At 38.8% G+C, this 26,278-nt stretch overlaps 1 protein-coding gene across 1 annotated transcript in view; it reads right to left on the bottom strand.

Moving 5' to 3' along the window:
- Positions 1-1,800: 1,800 nt before the first annotated feature.
- LOC149178854 (seryl-tRNA synthetase / serine-tRNA ligase) overlaps positions 1,801-26,278 on the bottom strand; it is a 51,603-nt gene continuing 27,125 nt past the window's right edge. The window contains exons 6-10 of the mRNA XM_089420466.1: positions 20,423-20,526; positions 20,051-20,234; positions 19,743-19,922; positions 19,406-19,615; positions 1,801-2,117 (exon numbers count right to left, since the gene is read on the bottom strand). Coding sequence (XP_089276592.1) covers positions 2,061-2,117; positions 19,406-19,615; positions 19,743-19,922; positions 20,051-20,234; positions 20,423-20,526 — 735 coding nt within the window. The 3' untranslated portion in view covers positions 1,801-2,060. The remainder of the gene's footprint in view (positions 2,118-19,405; positions 19,616-19,742; positions 19,923-20,050; positions 20,235-20,422; positions 20,527-26,278) is intronic.

Genomic DNA, 26,278 nt, shown 5'->3' with positions numbered 1-26,278 from the left:
ATCAGATGATCCATGCAAACTCCACAATGCACAAGATATTGTAACTAAAGAGCACGGGGAAAAGCAGGACTTCCTAGAAGAGCGGCTAAATTTCACAGGGAGCAGAAAACGTCCACTAGAGGCTACTAGGTTCTTGGATGGTAGGAAAACTTTTGAATGAACAAATACAAAGTAAGCAGAGTCAAATTGTTGATGCTGCTCCTGATATAGAAAGAAATTTTCAAAAACCAATGGCTTTCAAAGGTCCCCAAAACACAAAAAGGAATAAAAAGAAGGACCATGAAAAAATTGAAGCAGTGGAGTTTGTCCCACCCCAGCCAATAAGATCTGAATATGATACGAAAGTGCTTGATGGATCTGATAAGCAGAAGACAATGAAGATCAAGATTTAGAAATTGTCTGCTAAGATTCCGAATGGGCTGAGAGAGTCAAATGGGCCCCAAGATTATACACAGTCTACTTAACATGGCAGATGACAGGTTTTGTTTGAAAGAAAAGCTTAAAAAGTACAGAATGCAAAAAAAGAAATGTTGTCTGCCCAGACACCTCTTACAAATGCTGCCCCGCAAAATTGCAGCTTGATACGTCTTAGCAGGGTGCTGGCAGAAACAAAGATTCTGGGTACATAGTTGAGCAGATATCTCTATATCAGGCACACTAGATAACAAACATTATGGCTGATAACTCAGTTGTCCACAGAATGCATATTATTTTAATTGTGTGCAGAAAACTAGAACCGATATTATCGTCTTCTGGAGTCTTTACATTTAATTCTAACTCTTAATGTTCAGCTAATTTTCACTCTTCTCTAGTGACAATATTTGTCTTAATATTCCTCACTCTAGCTCTGTTGCAATCACTCTTGCATTTCATGGCTATTTGGAAACCTGTTAGGAACAGTACGCTTTGCTGATCTTTATATTGCTTGGGGTTCATATAGTTTCTGAGGCTTTTCGTTTCATTTCATATTGCACATTATTGGCCTGAGGGCACATTAGCATTGCAGCATCAGACTTTGTACTTCTTTTCTCTTGGTTTTAGTATGAAAATATGCATTTTTTTAATGTAGATTCTAGAATAATGAGATAAAGGTTCCTTAAGGTAACCCTGGATCTGGTTATAGATGATTATAATATTTGTAAAACCTTTTATGGCTTTTATTTTGTTGAACTGCTCCTTTTTTTAATCACTTGTTCCATAAAGCTAGAAACATTTGACATCACCGTGAACAAGAACAAGAAGCACATGTGACAATGAAAACATTCAATACCTGACCATCTCCTCTGTTATTGCCAGATGCTGGCTGAAAGTACAGCTGCAGTAATGATGTGGGGAGAGCTACCGAGCCGGCAAACTTGCCCGGATGTCAGAAAATTGCCGGAATCCGGTTGTTTTTTTCTCAAAAGATCTGACAGGAAAAGTGTTTGAATTCTGTTGAATTTTGGCGTTCCTTTGCACCTCTCGGTGCAATTGCTACTTAAATTTAATTCTCTACTAGTGTAAATAGCGAGTAAATTTCTCGCCTTACAACCAAAAAGCCCTTAGTCACAACAACTAACTCTTTAACTGAAGTAACGCTGCCAGAAGAGCTCATATCAGGACTTGTTTTCCTTCCTCTACAGTTTTGTACTGGGTTGGTTATATCACTTTATCAGGCTAAATCAAGATGTAATCTGCATTTTATATCTTTTATCTAGTAAATACAATCAAGCTTTTTTCGTACTGAAAAAAAAAACGCTGCCAGAAGAGGCTATCTTCAGATTTTAGTGCAAACAATTTACCGGACATACAAGGCAAACCTGATAATAATGCATAATACTATAATAGCGTAATTGGCAAGAAAAATTATGGCTTTATGAACGTAAATAAACAGTGTGCATGCAGAAGCATGGAAAAAATATTAAATTACGGAGACAAATGACTAAGAAAATGTGGTCTCAAATTTAAAGAGGAGTCTTCTTTTAGTTTTGTCACTAGGAATATGCCTAACGCAGGACAGCAAATTCCATAGATTTTCCTGAATCCATTCACGTAGCAGCATGTCGGGCACCATAATGAAGCTAATGTTTAGTTGGTAACCCATCAGTAACTGGGGCCTTTTCTTCTGCCGGAACCACCTGAGCAAATCAAGAAGAACTCATATCTCCAAATGTTGTGTTCATATATATATAATAAAAAAAAACAGAACGCAACTAATAAGCAGCAGATGCATTCAATAAAGACCAAATTCATGAGTGACTCTTTATTTCCTATTCAAAGAGTGTACCGTTCATATTAGGAAGATGCTCCATCTTTTAACAAGATGTTTATCATTAAAAACACACGAACATAGGTGGTCTTAGCTATAGTTTTTATTCGATCGGTACACAGTTTTAGCAGTTTTCTCTCTCTTATTTACAATATCTACTAAAATGTAGAAGTGCTTATCACTTAGTTGCAATATCTACTTAAGAAAGAGACACAAGTTGAGATTCCTACACAGTTTGGAGAATACATATTTTGGCACCATTCTCATATTAAGTCCATTGCATGTTAATACTCATCGGTGAGACGGATGAATGCAGAGGCTAAAGGCACGTGTTTTAAATAATAGCTATGAAATACGCAGGTGTGCAGAATCCTAAGCTTGTCAATGTTAAATGTAATGGCCATGTTTAGAGCCTTGACATGTTCCCCTACCATGAAATGCGCTATTGCACCATCTATTAATGATCAATGAATCCACTCTTTCATGACTATGTGTATTCCTGTCCACACTTGTGTGTGTAAAACTTACATGGTATGGTAAGAAGCGGGGAAGCAAGTGAAAGAGATATATTACTCACACACAAGCAGACAGACGATTTTGATTTCTCTTAAGAATGAGACACAGACGATTAGGGCAAGTTGAATCCAAGTCAAAGATGAGTTGCAGACTGACTTGAAGATAGCCAAATCCAAAGAGATTTATTATACCAGAGTGCGGAGCCTGTCATTCATATTAAAATGAATTTTCTTAGGAAGCCACCAAATAGAAAGACTGGATGATCAGAGAAAGGGCAGCCCACAAAATAGGTATATTGCAAGGGCGAGAAACGGAGTTGTCAACAGTGGCGCTCAGAGAGAGAAAGCCACACCCATAAATGTCATATTGAACAGAAGGAAGCCACCATTGGTTTGTGCAGAGATAAGGAGCATCCAATCATAAGATGTTTTCCGTCAAAGGACTGAGCCATCATGTAACCTGCCTCTAGAACCCGGATGATATTAAAACAAAAGTAAAGCGTTGTTTTTAAGACAAGCTATCATAGGAGTTGAAGAGAAATTCAAAGAGATGCCTGCAAAAACAGACAAATGACAGCAGCTAGAATTGAGAATTGACAAAACAATCCAACATGAATTAATTCGCCGGTTATTGATTGAAGATACGTGTGAATTTTAAATGTCTTATTTTGAAAGATTATTTTCTATGTACCAGTTACAGATGGTTACAGCATCTGAGATATTATTTTTCAAAATTGAAAATACATCGGGCAGTTTTGAAAAAACAAATTTATTTAAGTCTTTAATTAGAATGTGTTCTGTTTTGAAAATGGCGTAGTGTCCAGTTTAGAATGTGCTCTGCTTTGAAATTGGTGTAGTGGTAAGAAGTTAGAACTTAGAACTATAACTGTAAATTGTTGAGTTGTAGAGGTGAGATCAAATTAGTGCAGTGTATTATTATTACTATTTTGGGTGTATCTAGAGGAATTGGCAACTAAGCAAGTTTCGTGACATTGGAACAATTCCGACTTCTACCACTATAACCTCTAGGTGCCTACATACAACCCTTCCACAGACGTGTTAATCAGAGGGATTTCAACCTTGGATCTCTAGTTCACATAATGCTTCATAGCACGGACATCGCCAACTGAGCTGCCTCCCGGGGGCTAGTATGGTGTATTCAAATCCAAGAAGAGTGGCCAGTTTACCTCATATAATGTTGGACAGAAATAAGAAGTTTAATGGTCGAAATTTTAAATAATGGAAAATTTGAAAACAAAGGTTTGGACAAACTTGTACTGGGAAAAGAAGTGCAGAGTAAGACCAATGTTGAAGTCCAAGCAGAGTATGATGGACAGAATCGACAGGCTGTGATGCTGACCAAGCTCCTGTAACAATTGAGATGCTTCCCAAAGTTCAAGATGGTAATAAAGCCATTATCATGGGGGGGAATCTATGAGACATGCATGAAACCTTTGACAAAAGTAGAGCTTTCTTCCTTGAAGATACATTACTTTCAATTGTAATAGAAGTGTACTCCTTACAAGATCAAAAGCTAAAGATCAAGGATATTAGAGATCAACTGAAATCAGTTGAAAGAAAAATGGAAGAAGATATGATGTTTATAACTTCGAAAAAAAATTGTCATTCTTATGCAAAGTGTATTGAAATCTTCACCATAAACTGTATTTATAAAGCTCTGGCAATTGAACATGTAATGTACCTGAGAAATTAATTGCCCAAGGCACGAAGTGGCCTATCAATCCCCGTACGCTATAGTCATTGATGAAGGGGGAAAATCCCAAAATACCCACTGTTTGGACAAGTTTTGGGGCAGCTGGGCAAAGAAACCCAAAATTGGGGTTTGGAGTAAAGTTTACTCAATCATTTAGGAAGAAGAGACCCCTCTAGGAAATCTATAAATATAAGGGGTGAATTCATTTTGAGCATCATTGTGGATCAATTTATCTCTGTTTTTTGAGCCGGGGCTCTGAGGGTTTGAAGACCCCTTCCCCTATCAATTTCGGTGGTGAAATATTCCTCCCTAGTCAATAAACTCTCTTTCTTTCCATTTTATTTTTTTTTCTGTTTGGGCACAGGGTTTCTATCTGGACAGTGACTTTTGTGGTATTGATCTTGGTACAGGAATACCTTCGAGGCAGCAAAGGTTCTATTGGTATTAATTTCCTTGCAGGAGCAACTGATTGGAAGGCATGTGAGTCTCTTTGCTCTGATACAAATATCATCTAGAAGGAGGGCAAGTTCCAATCGAGGAACTATCTCAAGAGAAGCACAACACCTGTGTTGGACAATTGACGCTAGTTCAAGGGGGTCTGAAGTATATCAAAGACCATTATAAAGGAAGCAAAGCACCTATTCTAAGCTATTGACACAGGTTCAGACACTCCAAGATCTGTCGGGCATTGAAATGCACAGCTGGGAAAACAGGTCAGCGCCCCAAACCATCCGTGCATCATCCAATGCAGTCCACATACTGAAGTCAAAGCATACTTGTTGATCGATTGTGGCTCGAATAGTTATCCGGTGACAGACAGGTCCAAGGTGACACGAGTGTCCACAAAAACAGTGACGAGGCAGATTTTACGAATTCGGTCCCACAAAACAAGCGCAGGTCCCTGTACAAGCATCGGAATAGACGGAATTACCAGTGAGGGAGTCGGTGGAGACTTTGGTTTTATTTTGTCCTTTATCAATCTAAGCGACAATGAATTTTTGTGTATGGTCACTTTTCTACGTCAAAGCAGCGGAGTTTTTCATTATAGATTGATGTTCTGGCACAATGAAGAATTAATCATTTGAAATAGACACAATTTCGGAAGAAAAGATAAAGACTGTGGCTTCATATTGGGTTCAGGTTTCCTATAACAGATCTGCGTGGCTTTGTGATTACACATCGAACTTCTGAAGCTGAAATCCAATCTCTTTACGGCTATTGTGGAACCCTAGGTTTACAGCAGATTTGGTGATTTAATACGGAAAAGGACGTTCGAGCTGGAGTCGTTCCATTCAAAAAATGTCATAAACGAACATCAGCATATGAATCTTAAGTCTTGTAAAAGCTCACACAGTCTTCAGGGCCCTGTAGCTGATGTAAGGCAGAAAGGAAATTGTGGCATTTTTAGCAGCAGACCTTGAGCAAAGGAGAGACTAAAGAATAGTTTCAATTTTTTTTAATAAACAGTTGTTGCAACGTTGGTTACAAACTCTTGTTACGGTTCTGGTTTTGATATCAGTTTGACAGGATTCAATTAAGATTGACTCTGAAATGAACTCGAGAGTCCGAACCAGTTTACACTACTGAACTGTGATTGATCTATGTGTACAATGTTTGGTCAAGCTTGAGATTTGCGATTTATATGAATTGCTGCATATCGAATTGAGTTATTCTTTCTGTCACTCTGTTTAGGGTTCTGGTTTTGATCTTAGTTTAATAGGATTCGATTAAGATTGACTCTGAAGTGAACTCTGAGAGTCCGAACCAGTTTACACTACTGAACTGTGATTGATCTACACGTACATTGTTTGGTCAAGATTGAGTTCTGCAATTTATATGAATTGCTGCATATTGAATTGAGTTATTCTTTCTGCCCATTACTGTATTTTTTCGACACTCTACATTGTTTGCATCAAATATAATTGTTGGATGTTAAGAAGTTTCTGCCTAAAACCCCACATCATTGTGAAACCCTAATGCAAAAATTGATCTAGTTCACTACAGAACAAATAAGCAGTGAGCACTAAGCTCTTGCAGCAAGACAGATGGAAAAAGTAGTTTGAGAATAGCAGTGGAATTGAGGCCTATGAGGTGGCACTTGCAGCAAAGTTTTAAAACAGAGGCAGCAAACAAAAAGAGAATGATGACAATAAATCTTCCAGCACAGATAAATATAGAAAAATTATTAAATGGTTTTATGTGGCAAGTTCAGACATATAAGCAAAGATTGCAGGAAGCTGTTGTGAGATGAAAAGCACAACCAAGAGCATTTTTTTTAGGTCTTTGAGGTGGCACTTGCCGCAAACAGAGAGAAGAGAATGATGGAAATAAATCTTCTTGGTCAAATAGATGTATCAAAGTTATTAAATGTTTTTATTATGGCAAGGTAGGGCATATAAACAGATTTTGCAGAAACCGGTTGTAATATGAAAAACACAATCAAGAGCATTGATCTGATGATCAGTCCAGTAACAAACATGCAAGTGTGGCTAAACAGAAGGGGACGATAAATTAATATGTGATCATGTCCAAAAACAAGGATTCAAAGAGCAATAAGGATAAATGGTACATTGACTCAGAGGCATCTATACATTTTATCAATAGTGTTGATTAGTATTCTGATTTTGTAGAAGATAAATTACCATCTGATCTCATTGTGTTCAGCAGCAGAAAAGAATACAAGATTAGAGGAAAGTGAAATGTCCTACTTCAGCTAAAGAGGTAAGAAGGTAACAATCAAAGATGTCTATCATGTTCCTTGTTAGGAGAAGAATCTACTAAAATATGACTAGTACAATGAAGCATAGTCCACAAACATAAATTTTAATGATCACAGGTGTTTTATTTTGTTGAATAGTCTTGTCACTGATGCCAACATTCATTAATGAACGCTCTTAATATTTGTTTGGATTGCATCAAGTTGGAAGCTCCAATGAAAGGATGGCTGGAAACCCTAGCTCTAGGGTTTTGATTCCCTAGACGATGGACATACCCCGCAATTGTTGAAGGTTTTTGAAGAAGCAAATCACTGAATTTGTGTTGGAGATCCTCGCCATTGGATTCTCCTCGTCAAGTTGCTTCCGGTGGTATATGGCAGTCCATGAGGGCCTTCTCAGATTTTGAGATTCTAGTTTAAAGACATTTTGAGATTCTAGTTTAAAGACAATGCCCCCATCTTGTGGACAATAACCCCAAAAGTCAAAAGGTCAAATCATGACAGGGATTTAAAGTTTTTGTTGAGTTCCAATCTTATAGATCAAGCAAAAACCTCAAAGGTTAATTGGCCAAGTCAAAGGTCAAATCTGAAAAAGGGTTTGACGGGCATTGGATTTTATTTAAAAAAACAAAGGGGTAAAATTCTCATCTCCAAAGGATGGACGACCTACTTTTGGGCTTTAACTTAAATATAATTTAAATATCAAAAGAAAGAGAATACCTTCCTAAAATCCCTCCAACGGTCATCTCTTTGGAAGCCCTTTCTCATATCTAGGCCATCTATTTAAAGGCTTCATTTAGCCTTCTTCACAAAAATATGTACTTCAATGGAAAATATCTTATGATCAAGCTTCTGAAAACTATTTGGGCCCTGTGGAGACAAAGGCGGATCAGATAATAGGGTTTTAGGTTTGTTTTTGGTTGTTTGGGGATTCGTTTGGGTAATCTTTTGCAGGAGAAAGACCGCATTTTTGAGCTTTACTTGTAGCAAATGCATTCAGCCCTCAGTAGGGCATCACCCTTTGAAATCTTTGCAAAAGTTCTGTGCTCTAGAAGGTTAGTGAAGGAGAATGAAAACCAGCAAGACTCCTTAAGGATTTTTGTTTTTGGCATATGGTCTGGGCAGGACTTCGTCTCTCTTAGCGCATCCTTTTCTATGTGTTTGAGAGGCTCAAGGCCAGCGAAGAAGAAAAATCATTGATCACATCATGTAGGTCTTGTTTTCTGAGATTCGGCCCTCTAGGGCATTCATCCCAAGCTCCATTACAGGACAATAAGAAGTATTAGATCCCTCGGCCTTTGAAGGCTAAGCGAATTATTTCCGAGTGTATTTAAGCCTACAACAAAGACATCATCTTGCAGATTTGTCGGATAACGGCTTACCTCTGAGCACCATATCTATGCCTATCAGTTCCATACCAAGCTGACTTCACTATTGTTCAAGAAGCAATATTGCAGTACTCAACTCAATAACCACATTGTTAAGATTGGCAACTACGGCCAAACTCCACATAGATCATCTTATTTATGACAGCTGATATTTTTCTTGGATTCCTCTCTCCGAGAGGTGTAGGACTGATCTAAATATCATCCGATTCTGACATGTACAAATGAAGTTATGAATTTTTTTTGATTATGGTCAAATTGTCAAGGTCGGCCAGCGAAATTATGTAGGCTCAGAAGCCCAACAATCACATCTATTCATCCTCAACGTTGCATATAAATAGAAGGTGACTTAGCCTAATTTGGACACACTCATCTTCACACTTCTTTCTCTCTCCTCATTGATTGGATACAGATTTCTAGGCCTCTCTCTCTCTCCACACATCCGAAATTTCAGGAGAGTGAAATTTCAAGAGGCCGAAATTTCAGGGGAGTTTGACCAAGTGTTGACCAACATTGACTGCAGCTAAGACTGACCACAGGTGGGCTGTTTGACCAAACTTTGACTGGTCTGAATTTGACTGTTTTGAGGGCTGTTTTATCTTGCTGTTTGGACGCTGAAGTTGACCGATTTGTTGAGGGTCAAATCTTCCCTGTTGACTAGCGTTGACTTTTCTAGTTAGAGCTCTTTTGCTGCAGTTATAAATTATCAAATTTGTAAATTGTACTATCTCTCTCTGTTGAATTATTGAAGACAAAGAATATTTGATCAAGGGTTTCCCCACATTGGGGTTTGTCCCTAGCTGGTGCCACATCTTGTGTCCTCTTGTCTTGGCTTGTCTTCCACTGTTTATGTTTATGTTCTATCTGCATTTCACTATCATGTTGATGTGATTGCTACTTTGAATATTGATACTGGGCTAATAAATAAATTGAAGTAAAATTGCTCTGAAGCATAGAACATTCCATTGTTGCCTAAAATTAACATGGTATCGGAGCTGAGGTGAAGACAAAGCCCAAGCAAAAGTGAAAAAGCAATCACCAAAGACAATTGGACAAGGACAAAAGGTTCAATGGGTTCCTCATCCTACTTCCCGACTGAAGACAAACTCCATAATAAATTTCACTATCATGGATGGAAGATGTCTCTTGATTTGACCTTGGAAGAAAAAGAAGTGATGGACTATGTGTAGGTTAAAATCCCTGAACCTCCTTCAAATGCACCAGCTGCTGCAAAGACCAAGTACAATAAGGTTGAAGTCAAAGCGAAGAAGAATATCATGGATTCCATTGTCAAGCATCTGGTGGCCTATATCTCTGAATTGAAGACCTCCAAGGAGATATACAACAGGTTGGTCGACATGTTCATGGTTAGTAATGCTAATCAAATTCTCTTTCTCAAGAATAAGTTGAAGGATATTAAGAAGGGCGAGGACGAGGATATTCAATCCTATTTCTTGAGGATTACTGAGATCAAGAATGATCTACTCTCGATTGGAGAAGTCATTCCTGACAGGAAACTTACTCTCACCACCCTTGGAGGGCAAGTGCTTTGTTTGCAATAAGTTTAGCCACTATGCAAGGGAGTGTCCAAATAGAAGGGACACATTGCATGATGATGATCACAATCATTCTAGGGGCAACTTCAACAACAATGATCAAAGGAATGGCAAGTCCAATGGCAAAGGAAAAAGGAATGTGAGACATCAAGGAAATGGTAGACCCTCCAAGAAATCAAGGAACTCTAGGTCTGAAGAATCAAATGTTGTTAACAATAAGCAAAAAGAGTACTATGTTATATCGGCCCTCTCCATTGCCTCTCCTCCGGACACTTTGGGAAATTGGCTGATTGATAGTGGTGCCTCAAGGCACTTCACCAGATACAAGGTAGCCCTCTCTAATCTGGTAGAAAAGGAGACAAACTTGGAGATCATCCTTGGAGACAATGCCACTTATCCCGTGAAGGGAGTAGGGAATGTTACCCTTCAATTGAATCAGGGTAACACTATTCATTTGCAAGAAGTACTAAATGTACCTAATCTCAAGAAGAACCTGGTGTCCATTTCAACGATGGAGGACAAAGGATTCAAGGTGGCATTCATCGATGGAAAGGTGCATGTTTGGAAAAGAAATTTTAAAGATGCTTTTACTCTTGGGTTCAGGGTTGACACTTTGTATCAAGTTGGAGGAAGTCTATTGGGAGCCATGTCTTGTGACACATCTCTACAATCTGAACTATGGCACCGGAGGTTTGCCCATCTTCGTTATAAGGCCCTACCCGATGTGAGACAAATGGTGACAAGTATGCCCGAGTTCAAAGCAGAGCATAAAGGTGTATGTCCGTGATGTGTCGAAGGAAAACTTACAAGGGGACCATTCCCCTCATGTAATAGCAAGACCATAGATATATTTTAACTGATCCACTCCGACAAATCTGGTATGATGCCCGTAAACTCTTTGGTAGGATACTTATATTATCTCACCTTTATGGATGATTATTCTAGCAAGACTTGGATCTACTTCTTAAAGAAGAAGGATGAAGTGTTCACCTGGTTCCAACACTTCAAAGCCTTGATCAAAAATCAATCCGAGAAGAAAATCAAGATATTGAAGACTGATAATGGAACTGAGTACGAATCCAATGAATTCCAATATTATTGTAGAGAAGCTGGCATTAAGAGGGAGACTACAACTCCATACACTCCTAAGCAAAATGGTGTCGCTGAAAGGAAGAATCGCTCTATTGTAGAAGCAGTTTGTGCCATGCTTCATGATCAAGGCCTTCCGAAGTTCCTATGGGCTGACGCTGCAAATAACATCGTGTATGTTCAAAACTAATGCCCTCATCAAGCATTGGACTCCAAGACTCCCGAAGAAATGTTCACCGATAAGAAACCCGATGTCTCTCATTTTAGAATTTTTGGAAGTCTCATATATTTTCATGTGCCGAAAGAAAAAAGAAGCAAATTGGGTGCATCTGGGAAGAAAGGAATCTTTGTGGGCTATAGTGAAAATTCTAAGGGATATAGAATTTATGTGGCTGGTCAAAAGGAAGTTGAGATAAGTCATGATGTCACCTTCGACGAAGATATAAGTCATGATGTCACCTTCAACGAAGATATGGCCCTCAGGAAGATCAACAACCTTCCTATCCTAAGGAAGAACAAAGAAGCTCACACCAGAAATCAGGGTGCAAAAGAAGACAAAACAATGCCTGTTGTTGATGAACCTATGGATCCTATTGATCCTCCTCCTCCAAAAGGAGACCCTCATGGCTTAGGAAGACTCTCGAAGATGCCGAGAGACACATTGCACCAAGGGGGACTTTCCGTGAAACCAAGAAGCCGAACAGGTATCAAGGATATTTGCCCGCCATGAGCACTATCATTCAAAATGAGCCTTCATCAATTGAAGAAGTCGTGAAGCATCAAGTATGGAAGGATGCTATGAATGAAGAATATGAGTCAATTATGAAGAATGATGTCTGGGATGTGGTCCCTAGACCCCAGGACAAATTGGTTGTCACCTCTAAGTGGCTCTACAAAATCAAGCATGGAGCTTATGGAAGTGCAAACCCTCTCATTCACAATTGTAAGGAGTTGGCTTCTAAATTTGAGATGAAGGATCTAGGACTGATGCACTATTTCCTAGGGTTGGAGGTTTGGCAAAATCCAGGTGAAATTTTCCTCACAAGGAAAATATGTTGTGAAGATATTGGAAAGATTTGTGATGGTGGACTGCAAGTCTATGACTATTCCGATGGAACTTAACTTTAAGAAGTTATGTGGTAGTGTTGCTAGACTTGAATTGGGAAATGCTTTTGAGTATCGTCAACTCATTGGAGCACTGATGTTCTTGGTGAAATCCCATCCAGAGATATGTTTTGCAGTTAACACATTGAGCCAATATATGGTTGAGCCTCATCATATACATTGGATTGGTGCCAAGAATCTTCTGAGATATCTTCGGGGCACAATCACTCATGGATTGAGATACACTGCCAGAGATGTGAGACTGCATGGTTATTCTGATGTTGATTGGGCTGGCACTCTGGTGGACTGCAAGAGCACTTCTAGATGTTGTTTTTCTTTGGGTTCTGCTTCAATATCCCTATATGAGCAGGAAGCAGAAATCAGTTGCCTTGAGCACCGCTGAGGCCGAATACATAGTTGCTAGTATGGCCTCCTGTGAAGCTGTTTGGTTGAGGAAGCTCTTCAATGAGCTGTTTGGACATGTGCTAGATACCATTGTGATCCTCTACGATAACCAAAGTGGGATCCGATTATCAAAGAATCCCATGTTTCATGATCACTCCAAGCATATAGATATCAGGTACCATTTTATCCAATATATGGTACAACGAGGAGCAATAAGGCTCCATCACATTGAGACTAATGAGCAAGTCATCGATATTCTGACAAAGCCCTTGGGGAAGGTCAATTTCTTGGCCTTCCGAGAATGACTTGAAGTCGTGGAGAGACTCTCTTATGAGGGTCCTATATGAGATGGACATTGAGCTCTGGGAGCTCCGAGGGGCTTGGGGTACTTCTTGGAGCCAATGTTCTGCCAAGACTCCGGGACGAGGAGACGCGGGGGCGGGGAGACGCACAAGGGGGATGTGTGGGAGTACCCTCAAATTTTAGGGAAATTTAGGGGGGACGTGTGGACGTCAAGGTATATAATTTTTTTTTCTTTTTTAATATATATATATATATATATATATATATATATATATATTTCAAATTCATATTCAATAATGAAAGCATAAATACAATGATACATACATACTTGAATTAAATAATGAAATACATTGATCCATACTCATCATCCTTACTAATATATACATGATTCAACCATAGACCACGAGATTCAGTAATGAAATACTTTGATCCATATTCATCATTCATTAGTCAGCATTCTAGAATCTACATTAATTTAAAAACTAAATTCATTATTCATCATTCTAGATTCTAAATTGAATTAAAATTCAAATTAATCATTCATCATTCTAGAATCTAATTAGTACTAAGCAAAATAGACTATAATAGATACTGAAATCTAAAGACTGGAGTAGTAAATTGATATAACTAAAACTCAAAAACAATGGAGTGGTGAATCTAAAAGTCACTCTAAAGTACACAGAGGGCTTGGTGCTCTTGATTAAATACTAATTTCATACCCTTGTACATGACAAAATGCAATGGAAACATTGCAATCCATCGAATCTTGAATTCCTGAAAAAATGTTAAGTCTGCTGGATTTTGAGCAAGATCTAAAATTCTACTTTCTCCATATGAAATCCAATGAGGTCGGAACCACTCTCAAACATCCTGAGTCATTTCATGGTAATGTCAAGAATTTAAGTAAAAATATGAAAATAAAAGATAAAGGAGAATATCACTTTTACTTTAAGAAATTAACCTTACCATGAATTGCATAGCACTAGTAGGGCAATTTGGTCAAATACTAGGTTTCCCCTATCATAAATCATCATTTACAAGCAAATTTAAGGGGGGACACATAGCTCATTTTGAGGGGGGACGCCTAGGAGTCCCCCTTTTAGGGAGTCACGTCCCCCACACTAGGGAAATGCCCCCCCTGCATCTCCCTATGTCTCCCCAAAAGGGGGACGTGGGGAAACATTTCCCCAAACGTCCCGGGGGCATGGGGTGCGAGGGGTGCATGCACCCGACCCTAGGGGACGCGTCCCCGTGGAACAATGCTTGGAGCAGTGACCAACCATAGGGTGAGTGGTTTAGCGTTCCCCTAGTGGTTCGCTATGTACAGGGTGAGTGGTTCAGCCTTCCCCTAGTGGTTTGTTGTGTACAAGGTGAGTGGTTCAGCCTTCCCCTGTGATACCCCTAGGAGACATGTAAGCAAGATGAGTGGTTCATCTTTCTCTTGCTGAGACATCCTACCCATGCAATCTGGGACTCATGGGAAGTACCTCTCAAATGAGTAGGGAAATCAAGATAGGGACCATAGTACTACCAATGGACGCATCGTGTACTACCGTACTCCCTATGCTAGGATGACCGATATTGATCTGGGATCAATTAGAACTGACTTCGGGTCAGTAAGAGTGGTATGAGACACTCTCTTTTGATTGGAACCGACTTCGGGTCAGTAAGAGTGGTACGAGACAATCTCTTTTGATTGGAACTGACTTCAGGTCAGTGGAAGTGGTATGACACACTCTCCTTTGATTGGGACTGACTTCGGGTCAATAGAGAATGGTATGATACATTCTCGATCACTTCTTTGTCTTCATAGTTCAGCAGATCATATCAGTGCAGAGAAGTGCATTGATGGCAGAGATAGTACAGACTGGCAGATGGATTAGCAGATGGAGTTCTCCCTAGTTGAGAGGGAGTGTTAAAATTAGCAACTAGGGCACATGGGTCATCTTATTTATGACAGCTGATACTTTTCTTGGATTCCTTTCTCCGAGAGTTGTAGGATTGTCATAAAGATCATCCAATTTAGATGTGTACAAATGAGTTATGAATTTATTTTGATTATGGTCAAATTGTCAAGGTTGGTCAACAAACTTATGTAGGCTCAGAAGCCCAACAATCACGTCTATTCATCCTCAACGTTGAATATAAATAAAAGGTGACTTAGCCTCATTTGGACACACTCATCTTCGCACTTCTCTCTCTCTCCTCATTGGTTGGGTACAGATTTTTGGGCCTCTCTCTCTCCACACGACCGAAATTTCAGGAGAGCGAAATTTCAGGATGCCGAAATTTCAGGAGACCAAATTTCTAGACAGGTTGACCAAGTGTTGACCTATGTTAACTGCAGCTAGGGCTGACCGCAGGTGGGCTGTTTGACCAGACTTTGACTAGGCCGAATTAGATTGTTTTGAGGGTTGCTTTATCTTGCTGTTTGGAGGCTGAAGTTGACTGATTTGCTGAGGGTCAAATCTACCCTATTGACCAGCATTGACTTTTCTAGTTAGAGCTTTTTTGCTGCTGTTATAAATTATCAGATTTGTAAATTGTACTCTCTCTACTGAACTATTAAAGACTAAAATAAGATTTGATCAAGGGTTTCCCCACATTGGGGTTTGACCATAGTTGGTGCCACATCCTGTGTCCTCTTGTCTTGGCTTGTCTTCTACTATTTATGTTTATGTTCTATCTGCATTTTACTATCATGTTGATGTGATTGCTAATTTGAATATTGATACTGGGATAATAAAGAAATTGAAGTAAAATTGCTCTAAAGCATAGAACATACAATCGTTGCCTAAAATTAACACACATTGATTAATAATAAATCTGAGTTGGTATTTACACAAGGTGGACATAGAACAGATCTCTTTGTTTGTAACTTTGTTGCAGTATGGTCTCTTTTGTTTGGTGATAAGGACAGCAGTGCTTTAAATGTTCATGGATGGTAGTCAGAGTTTATAGTACAATTCACTGAATCTCTCTAGCTCACAGTTATCTAAAATAAGGAGGCTCTAGCAAAAGGATCCTACAGCAGTTCATTGTCAAGTCTGGGCTTCATTTCACAAGTTGTTTCATCATTCTTTGCATTTGCTTCAGAATATCTCCAAAACAAAGGTGTAGCTATAAGGCATATGCCAGTAGGCCTCTTTGGGCAGAGTTTGAGAAGGTTGCAAGAAAGTCAGAGATCTGACCTAAGGCATCTAGGACTGAGCCATCATTGGACATCAGTGCCAGCAGCGTATTGCAGCAGCAAATTGATTGATACATCGTTCGGCACCAGTGCAGTACCATAAAGTCAAAAATAACTCGACACAGTTGGTTTGGGCAACTGCTCCATGAACTTCTTAATGCATATTCATTCGTGAGCATTGCAGTGTTTGTGTCGAGGGCAACAGTGGTTGTCATACAGTGACAGTGTCAATATTGGCAGTGATAGCTATATTGGCAGTGGCAGAAATAGTGGCAGTAGAAGAAATAGGAGCAGAGGTAGATTTTATTGACAAAAATAATTTTGCAGATCCTTTTTTCGCAATTTCCTATTGATATCGAGCACAGGTGGATCTAATCTGAAAATTGAGAAACGTGGTTCGCTGGCTAATCAAGGTGGTTGGGTGGTGTAACGCAGGAGAGTGGAGTCTCCTTTAGGTTGGAGACTGAAAACACTTCAAGGTGGCAGGGTGGTGCTAGGGTAGGTTGGAACCTGCACAGGGCATTGGAGCGTTCGTCCAGTTGCAACTGGTACACAGGGTGTTGGAGCACCTTAAAGTTGGAGCTTGTAAACTAGGGTGTTGGAGCGTCCTCCCAGTTGCAGTTGGTAAACAAGGCATTGCATGTCCTACAGGTTGGAGTCTGTAAATCAGGGGGTTAGAGTCTCCTTCAATCGGAACTGAAAACTTGATGTAAATCTTTTGAAGACAAATATTAAAAAGTGTTCGATGGTTTTTGTGACCAGAATCTGAATCAAGCAAAGCAAACAACCAATGGAAGGCACTAGTCATGCAGCTCAACCAAACCATGCTTTCCTTAGGTCTAGTTTTGCTGCTGCTGCTACTACTACTACTGAGGTTGCAGAGGAGTCTGAGGAGTTGGACTCTGAGCCAGATAATGTTTATGTAGCACTTGTTGATGATCCCATGTCTCGTAGTGCTGATGACTTCTGATCATGATGAGAGGACTGATCATGTTGTTAACTGATAATGTAGAATTGTAGTAGGCTAGTGGCCCCGTAGCTTGTAGCATTGTTTTTGGACTCTATAGGTTATTTAGAGCATCATTGATTATGTATTTTGTTGTTGATATGTATTGCACTATGTGCCATTTTAATATATTCACCTTTATATGGTATATTGATGAGCAAATTTTGCATATTTTGTCCCTATTGGTTTGGAATCATGATTTTAAAACTTAAAATAATTTTATTCATTAAAAATTAATTATTTCATGTATTTTTTTAAAAGAACAGTTTGTTGAGTTCTGACCAGTCTGGTTTTTCCGGTTCTAGTTCAAAAACTGATTTGATAGGTGGACCAGGTTGATCATCGGTTCCAGTTGTAAAAACTATGGTCAAACCTTATCGAAAAATCCGAATTTGAATCAAACATAATTTATTTTGATCCCGAACCACGTGACATAAGTTGCCACCAAAACAAGTAGAAATCAACAAATCAGAGAAAATAAACAGCAGGTAAATTACACATTATCAGATATAATGCAAAAAAGAAGACCCTAAGGGAGGGTGATGATTAAGTGGTAAAATGCGATAGTGCTTCACCAAAGAAGCAAAAAAATTGGTATGTTGAACCACCAAGATGTGGAGGAGGTAAATCCAATGAAAAATCAAATTCTATGTCAATAGTGAAACGGCTGACTATTCAACAAACATTGACTCTCATCCAGCTTGCAAGCTAATGGTCAAACAGAGATGGTGATGTAAACTGGTAGGCTACCGAATTCTTCCACTTGTTGGGGTGGATCTGTGGATCCATGGATTGGGTACAGATCCAAATCTGGATCTGCCTGGGATCCACTACAAACTTCAAGAGGGTTCAAAAACTGCAAAAAAAACAACTACAAAAATTACCTGAATGTTGCTCATTTGCTTGTGCAGCCATCAATCGTGAATAATATAAACAGAATCCATAGAAATTACGAACAATTCAATTGGAAGGGAGCTACTTGCTTTGAAATGGTTTGCTAGAAAGAATGGACAAGCTCCGTGACATGGCTAGATGTTGCAGAACTATTTAAAATAAAAAACTTAAACAATTTTGGTTGTACAATATTACAAATGCACCACAATTTCCAATGGATATAGTTATCTTTGTGCCACAATGTAGTTATATTAAACAATACTCACCTTATACAATGCTGTCGATTAACCTTATAAAGTAAAAGTAAGATATGCTGTTGTTAAAATGATAAACAATACTCACCTTATACAATGCTGTTGATTAACCTTATAAAGTAAAAGTAAGATATGCTGTTGTTTAAATGATTTGGGTTATTGATATAACTTTATAAAGTAATTTTAATTTTATATAATCAATATTGAATTAATGTAAATACAACGAGCAGCAAGCTATTAATGTACATATATAAGCTTTAGTATCTGGGATCATACTATAAATATAGTAATTTTATAATAATGTATTAGTTTTTAATGATAAGTATTACACAGCAATTATTTTATATAAGTGTCATATATGTAAATTATAGAATTAAAAATTTCTATATTTAATTTTTTATATATAATTTTAATTTCTAGAATTACAAAAATATTTTTATATCATTTGTACGTGTCATTTCCCCATCTTATCAGGATCTTAGCCTTTCAAAAATCTGACACATCCATATCCAAATGCAGGTAACTTGGGAAAATTCTACTTCAACGACCTTGCCAAATACAGTTCACTTCCAGTTGTTGCTTCGAAAATCCTACATTTGTGGACTGCAAACATCTTGCTTGGCAAAGCCTTTGGCTTTTTGTATTTTGAACAAACATGAAAAATGATCACTATGAGAGGGTCTACAGATAATATCAATATTTAAAACTTAGACAAGCTAATTAGGGCTTTGACTTGTAATAAAGCCTCACATGAAATGATGGGGCACCTAATGTTGTAATCAACCGTTAGGTATTTGGGAGTCATGTAACGTAGTCTTCTTATGCTATGTAATGAGACACGGCAACATCTAATTCTTATGCTATGTAATGAGACATAAGAATGATTGCAGCACTCTCTCATTATTTCGTGTATTCCTATCTATGTCTGTGTGTGTAAAACTAACATTGAATGCATGCATAATGCTTCAGAAATAAATTTGCAACTTGCAAGCAAACAGTCATACTAAAATAAATGCAAATAAATACCTTAGGCTTCGCTTTCTTAGCTTTTGACTCTTTTGAAGAACCATTTTGAAAAGGCAAGAAATCAATGTCTAGCATAAATGGTCGTAGGGCCTTTGGAATCTCTACACCACCTTCCTTCTGATAATTCTCTAAGATACAGCATATAGTTCTTTCTGTTGCACTGAGAGTTGAATTCAATAGATGAACATACTGTTTGACTTGCTCATTGCTCTGTGATCAATAAACAAAATTCACCGATTAAAATGAATCATTGCATTACTTCTGGTTGCTCCTAAAAACATACAACGAGACCTTGCTGTCCCTAAAACTTAAGTATATATGCAAGAGATAAACTTGCCTTTTTTTGTCCATATCGAATTTCCAGATTCCTAGATTGAAAGTCAGTGCAGTTGGAACAAGATACAAGCTCTCTATATGTCTTTGACGCAGGAAACCACGCTTCCAAATCATATTTCTTCGCAGCAGCATCATTCAAAGCACCAGAAACAATTGATACAATCTGATAGGGAATATTTAGCTGACAGATGAAACCATATGTTAGTAAAAAAGGTGGCAAGAAAAATCATGAGGGTTTGATGATGAGAATAATCAGCTATCTGCTTATAGCCTATAGGAGCTAAAATTCCATGGTTTCTTAAGAGTTACCTCCTTGTAGAAGTCCTCAGAATTGTTAATCATTTCCTCGTGCATGTCCCAAGAGTCATTTCCATTTGGGCTAGTTATGCAAAATTGCTCTACTTTTTCAAACTGGTGCACTCTAAAAATTCCTAGAGTATCTCTTCCATGTGAACCTGCTTCTTTCCTAAAACAAGAAGAATATCCAGCATACCTGCACCATGATAAATAATCCAACAAGTGGTTAAAGCACTGTCTGATCCTAAATACTGCATCTCATTGCTCATCTAGAATTTCATTCCAAATACAAGATACCTAGTGGTTGACAGTATTCCACCAGGCCAAAAGTTATTGCAAGACATAAACTAGTTGAATGGTGAAATGAATTGAAAGAGAATGTACCTTAGAGGTAATGTTGTAGGATGAATCCAGTCACCCCTATGATAAGCACATAATGGTTGCTCAGCTGTTGCAATGAGATACTTATCATCACCTTCACCAGTTACCTGCCTTACATACAACCATTACATGACTGTTCTCGAAATTTAAGTCAAACAGCAAAAGATATTTTATTTTATATCACATTACAGACCTTGACTTTCTGGACTAGAACATTGAAACCTAAAATTTAGACATTCCAAAGAAATAAATTTAGCACCTAACTCATAGTGGTTGAGGATAAAAATGTTATGCTCAAGTACATTGGTGAATTGCATAATTATATCCCAAAATTTATGTTGTTCTACGTTTGCAACTGTGTGATGAGTGTATCAGTGGCATGTATTTGGAATACAAATGGAACCAAAACTCAACACTTTGCAACACAGGGAAGACCACGAATGCAACCTTTGGCAAGAATGTCCAATAAAGATCATTAGCCAAAAGGCAAGTCAATCACCATGTCAGTGCAATACATATAAGCTGCAAGCAAAGAGACCTGTTACCACTCGATTTGTCCACACTTGGATAGGCAAGGTCAATACACGGGACAAATCAAGGGCAACACAAGAATATACATTTGAGGTAATGTTGAAGGATGAATCTAGTCACCCCGATGATACATAATGGTTGTTCAGCTGTTGCAATGAGATACTTATCATCACCTTCACCAGTTACCAGCCTGGCATACAAACATTACATGGCTGTTGTCGGAATTTAAGTCATAAAGAGCAAAACATATTTTGTATCACATTACAGACCTTGATTTACTAGACTAGAAGATTGAAACCTAAAATTTAGATATTACAAAGAAAAAAATTCAGCTTGTCCCTGTAAAACACAAACTTCCCTTTCACCAAGGGTTTGCTGAGAATGTCTGCAATCTGCTCATCTGTGGAGATATACTAAAGCTTTACTACCCCTTTTTAGATCCTCTCCTTGATAAAGTGCTATCTATTCTCAATATGCTTGGCCTTGTCATGGAACACCGGATTCTCAGAGAGTGAAATACAGCTCTGATTATTATCCTTTCAATTTATAAAAGTAACCAACAGAATCTCAATAATTAATTATAGAATATGTGAACTGAAAAATGAAAATATATCTAATATTGTCATATAATTAATGTAATAATCTTATTATATACTTGCAACATATAAGAAACCCTTTTAACTTTAAAGTCTTGTTTCAATTTAGAGAAGTAACCAGCAGAATCTCGATGATTAAATAAAGAATTGGAGGAACTACGCATGAAACTTTTAAGCAAACTCATAAAACAATGATCTTTAAAATGAAAACAAGTTTCTCACTGATAAAGTCAGGCACCTTTGTAGGAGGAGATGGGTGGAGCTCTGACAACCCTTGTAGCAGCTAGGGCTTTTCCCTAGTCAACCGATCTATGCTTAGATCATGTGGATTTCTTTATAGATCTTTGTAGCAATCCGATCAATGGAAAATCTTAGTGATTTAGCAATGAAGACAGTTTCTTTCGCAGGAATGGTTACCAAACAAGCAAGCTCTTCTTTGGTTTCATATAGTTCCATTCTGAAATATGGATCAGGCCTCCTGGTAGTTCAAGTTCCTTCCAATGTTCCTTTAGATGAGGAAGCTTTCAGTTGTGAGAAGTTTTTTTCAGAGCAAGGTTTGGTTTGCAGGTTTAATGGATTTTGGCCGTTGCTAACAAACCTGCACAAATGGATCTTTGAGACATGGAAACCTCATTTAACAGATGAACTGAATATTTATCCCATGGCTCGGGGTATTTTCATTGTTGTTTCGACAAAATTGAGGACAAGAGGGCCATTTGCAAATCCAAGTCATGTTTCCGAGGTAGTGTTGATCTCTTCATGCAGCTCTGGTCTACCACCTTTGATATGGTAACAGCATCAATCTCCGCAGCGCAAATTTGGGTAAGGATTTTGAACCTATCCTTGCATCTTTGGAATCTCCAATCGTTATCCTCTATTAGGAATGCTCTTGCAGATTTTTATTGCTGTAGTGCAAATACAGGTAATTATTATAAAACTACTTATGCTCAAATTTGTATGGAGATAGACTTCAATAAGGGTTTTCCTACTGAGATAAATTTGACGCCCCCAAATTATGTCTGGGTCCAAAAGCTTGATTACGACAATGTTTCATTCCAGTGTAGAGCGTGCTATGAAATGGGGCATGTAATAAAAAATTGCCCCAAGCGACAGAACAACAAAGATCGGAAAAAATACCGAATGTCTAAATGGTGGGAAGGAGCTCAGGGCAATCATTATATGGTATACATCAGAGGCAACAAAAGTCAATCAGGAAAAATTACATGTCGGTGAGGATTCTTCGGACTCAACAAAAGAGGAAACACAACAAACCCTTGTGGAAAATGGATCCCCTTCTGAAACCAACAAGAATGATGTTGGAAAGGAAACTTCTAGGGCGGATCAGGGGAATGAGGAAGATTTTAAGAACAACAATGTGCACTTGCCGAAGAATGACTGTTAGGATATTCCGACACATAGGAAATAGTTAAGTACAACTTGGTCTAGTATAGAGTTAGGTAAAGTGTGTTTCTTTACCGTTGTACATTTTGTAACTTACAATCCGACGGTCACGATATGTAGTGATCCGACGGTTCATTCTCTCCTCGGTATTACCGACACTTGATCCGTGGCTTGACACCCGATTGGTCCATGATTTCTATTTAAAGCGCATGGAGGGTCATTTGTAGGGTAATCCGTGCATGAGAGAAACATATGTAAATTTTCATTCTTTTATTAATAAATTGCCTGAAGTGGCCGCGTTGGCTCAGGCCGTGGACTGTTTCCCTCTTTGAGGGTTTTAACCATGTCAAAAATACTGGTGTATTGATCTGCGATCTGGTTGTGAGCGGTGTCCTTTGGTGTTCTGTCTGAGGAACTTACCCTGTAATTTCCTACATGGTATCAGAGCTATTTGAGGGCCGCGTCCGTTGGTGATCCAAATCTGAAGCCGGTAGAACTGCATCCGACTGCTGTTTCCTAGATCTGTTGTTTCTGACTGCTTTCGGGCCGAGAGGACTGCTCTGTTGTGTTGGGAGCATCTGTTCCAGTGAGGAACCCCTTTCGTTTCACGCAAAAAGGTTTCCGGTAGCCCTAGCTGCGTCATTTTTAAGATCTGGAGGTATACAGTGTTTATTTGCAGTTTACTGCTATTTTCTCTCTGTTTCGGTTTATTTAGCTTTTTTTTATTACCGGATCTATACCTTTCATTTCTGCGTATGCTCTTTGCCCTGCGACTCTGTGCGATCTGGGCAAATCAGAAACAAAAAGGAAGGATTTTTCTCATGTGTATGCTCTTTTCCCTGCGCCTTAGGGTGATCTCGGAAAATTAGAAACATTGAGGAAAATATTTAGTTTCCGGCCAAAGCTAACTTTGAGCCGCAAGGTCCATTTTTGAAAATATTTAGTTTTTCGGCTAAAGCTAACTTCGAGCCGTAAGGTTCGTTTTCTTTGCATGTCCGTGTTGGGTTTTGTGTTTTTTGTTTTGTAGGGAAAAAGAGCCTTCTCAAAGCAAGCACGCAACCCAAAGCATCACCCCCCCCCCCTCTCTCTCTCTCAAATTTTTTGTATAGCTCAATTGGTTCAAAGCTATTCTAAGAGAGTAGAGGTCTTGGGTTCAAGTCTCCATTTTGTGGGGGCGGACTTTTTCATTTCCGCACATTCCTGCACCTCGTCGGCAACTTCAACAACTTTTTTTCAAAAAGCCATAACTTCTTCATCCGGAAGCCGTTTTCAGAGCCATTTTTTTTAAACCAGCCTAATTTTTCGAGATCTATCCATTGGAACACTTAGTTTCAGCATCTTTAGCTTCAGTTTCCGTTGAAATGGAAAGTCAATACCAAGTTACCCTTGACAGCACCAACTACTTCCAATGGTTGGCCTACATTGAGGATTTACTTAGAAGTAAAGGTCTCTACAGAATAGCCTCAGGCCAAGAAAAGAAACCGAAGGATGAAGATAAGGCTGCTAAATGGAAAAATAGGCAAGATCAAGCACGTCGATTGATAGGGATGTCTATTTCTCCAGATCTTAGATTCCATATTGCAGAACTTGATACTCCTGATGAAACAATGAAACAAATCAATAAAGTTTTTGGGATTAAAAATGAACTTAGAGCCCATCAACTTGAAAATGAGTTGCTTACATTGGACCCTAATAATTTTTCTTGCATTGAAGATTTCTTGTCCAAGTTCAACTTCCTTAGATATCTCTTGGAAGGTGTTAAAGTTAAGAAAGAAGATAGTAACCTTATTGTAAAGTTTTGTAAATGTTCTATGCTAAGAGCAATTTCACTTTTCTCACAGCAATCATACAAGTAGATAAGCAAAATGCAGATAGAACATATAAGCAGATCTTACAGAAGACAAATCAGAAACAAGAAAAATGTATGTGTTTGTTTCGGCGGTCAACAGGATGCTTCAACCAGCAAAGTCTCCTTTGGTCAGCCAGCCCAGCATGTGTCACAACAACCCTCCAACCAGTAGATGAGTCAACCCAAGTCAGTTCTACAAAAGTCAACGCTGTCCTGAAAAGTCAACGCAGGGGCAGCAAGCTAAAAGTCAACGCATCAGCAAAACAGTCAACCCTTTGACCTCGATTTTTGTGCCAGGTAGTATGGCCTTCAAAAATCGAACCTCCCACAAGTTTTCAGCTTGTTTGGACCAAGCGTTGACCAAAGTCAACGCTGGTCAAACTTCTGCGAAACCCTAGCAGCAGAAACCCTAGCAGCAGAAAAATCCTCTTCGTCCTTCCCACGTGTGGCTGAAATTCGTCCTCCAGGTAGCTCGTACTTTTTAGGATGAGAGAGGAAGATGTGAGTTGTTTTTGTGATCAAATTCTCTCCAACTTTTCCTGTATATATATATCCATCAATGAGGGTGTGTGACACATCTGTTGGGCATGTGAGCCTACATTACAAAACTGGCTGACCTTTGCACATATAATTTATCAAGAATAATAAATTCAAAATATAAGTTCTGCTCATCGGATTAAGACTATTTTTATATGGATTTTACACCTCTCAGAAAGAGGAATCCAACAAAAATATTAGCCTCTTAATCTGAGCATCAGAACATGGAGTTTGGACCTAGTTGTCCAAATTTAACACTCCCTCTCAACTAGGGAGAACTCCATCTATTAGTGCAATTAACATCGTGAGTCATCCCGCCGAAACTTGCTTTGCTGGCTTCTTTATTTTAGAACAGAAGTGGGTCAGTCACAAAGACATCATTCCCCGACTGACATAATCAGTCCAGAGGTCCCAGACCTCACAAATCTTGATCCCAGATCATGTGGTTGGACCATGCCATCCTAGATAGAGAGTACGGCAATCTCTGATGCGTCCATCAGTCTTTGCTAATAGTCTCTAGCTTTTCCACACCTCATTGGCCAAATGAGAGGTACTTCCCATGAGCCCTGAACTCAATGGGTAGGATGCATACGGGGCACAAATTAAATGAGTGGCGAACCAACTCAATAATCACAAGGGTGGGGCAGAAGCATTATGAGTGCTTATAGCTCCGAGAAGCTATCCCCAAAGCCCCCCAGAGCTCCCAGAGCTCATTGTCCAACAGGACCCACATCATAGGGTCTTTCCACGACACCAAGACTCTCATGGAAGGTTAGGAACTTGACCTTCCCCAGGGGCTTAGTGAGAATATCCGCGACCTGCTCATCAGTTCCTATATGATCGAGCCTTACGGCGCCTCGCTGTACCATATCCCGGATAAAGTGGTACCTGATATCAATATGCTTGGATCAGTCGTGGAACACAGGATTCTCAATCATACGAATC

The sequence above is a fragment of the Pinus tabuliformis genome, chromosome 4_1 (genome assembly GCF_031772625.1).
Source record: "Pinus tabuliformis cultivar Carrire ecotype Pingquan chromosome 4_1, CPIR1, whole genome shotgun sequence".
Classification (NCBI taxonomy): domain Eukaryota; kingdom Viridiplantae; phylum Streptophyta; class Pinopsida; order Pinales; family Pinaceae; genus Pinus; species Pinus tabuliformis.
Note: the sequence above shows the minus strand (reverse complement) of the source record. Positions and strands in the feature narration are given on the sequence as shown.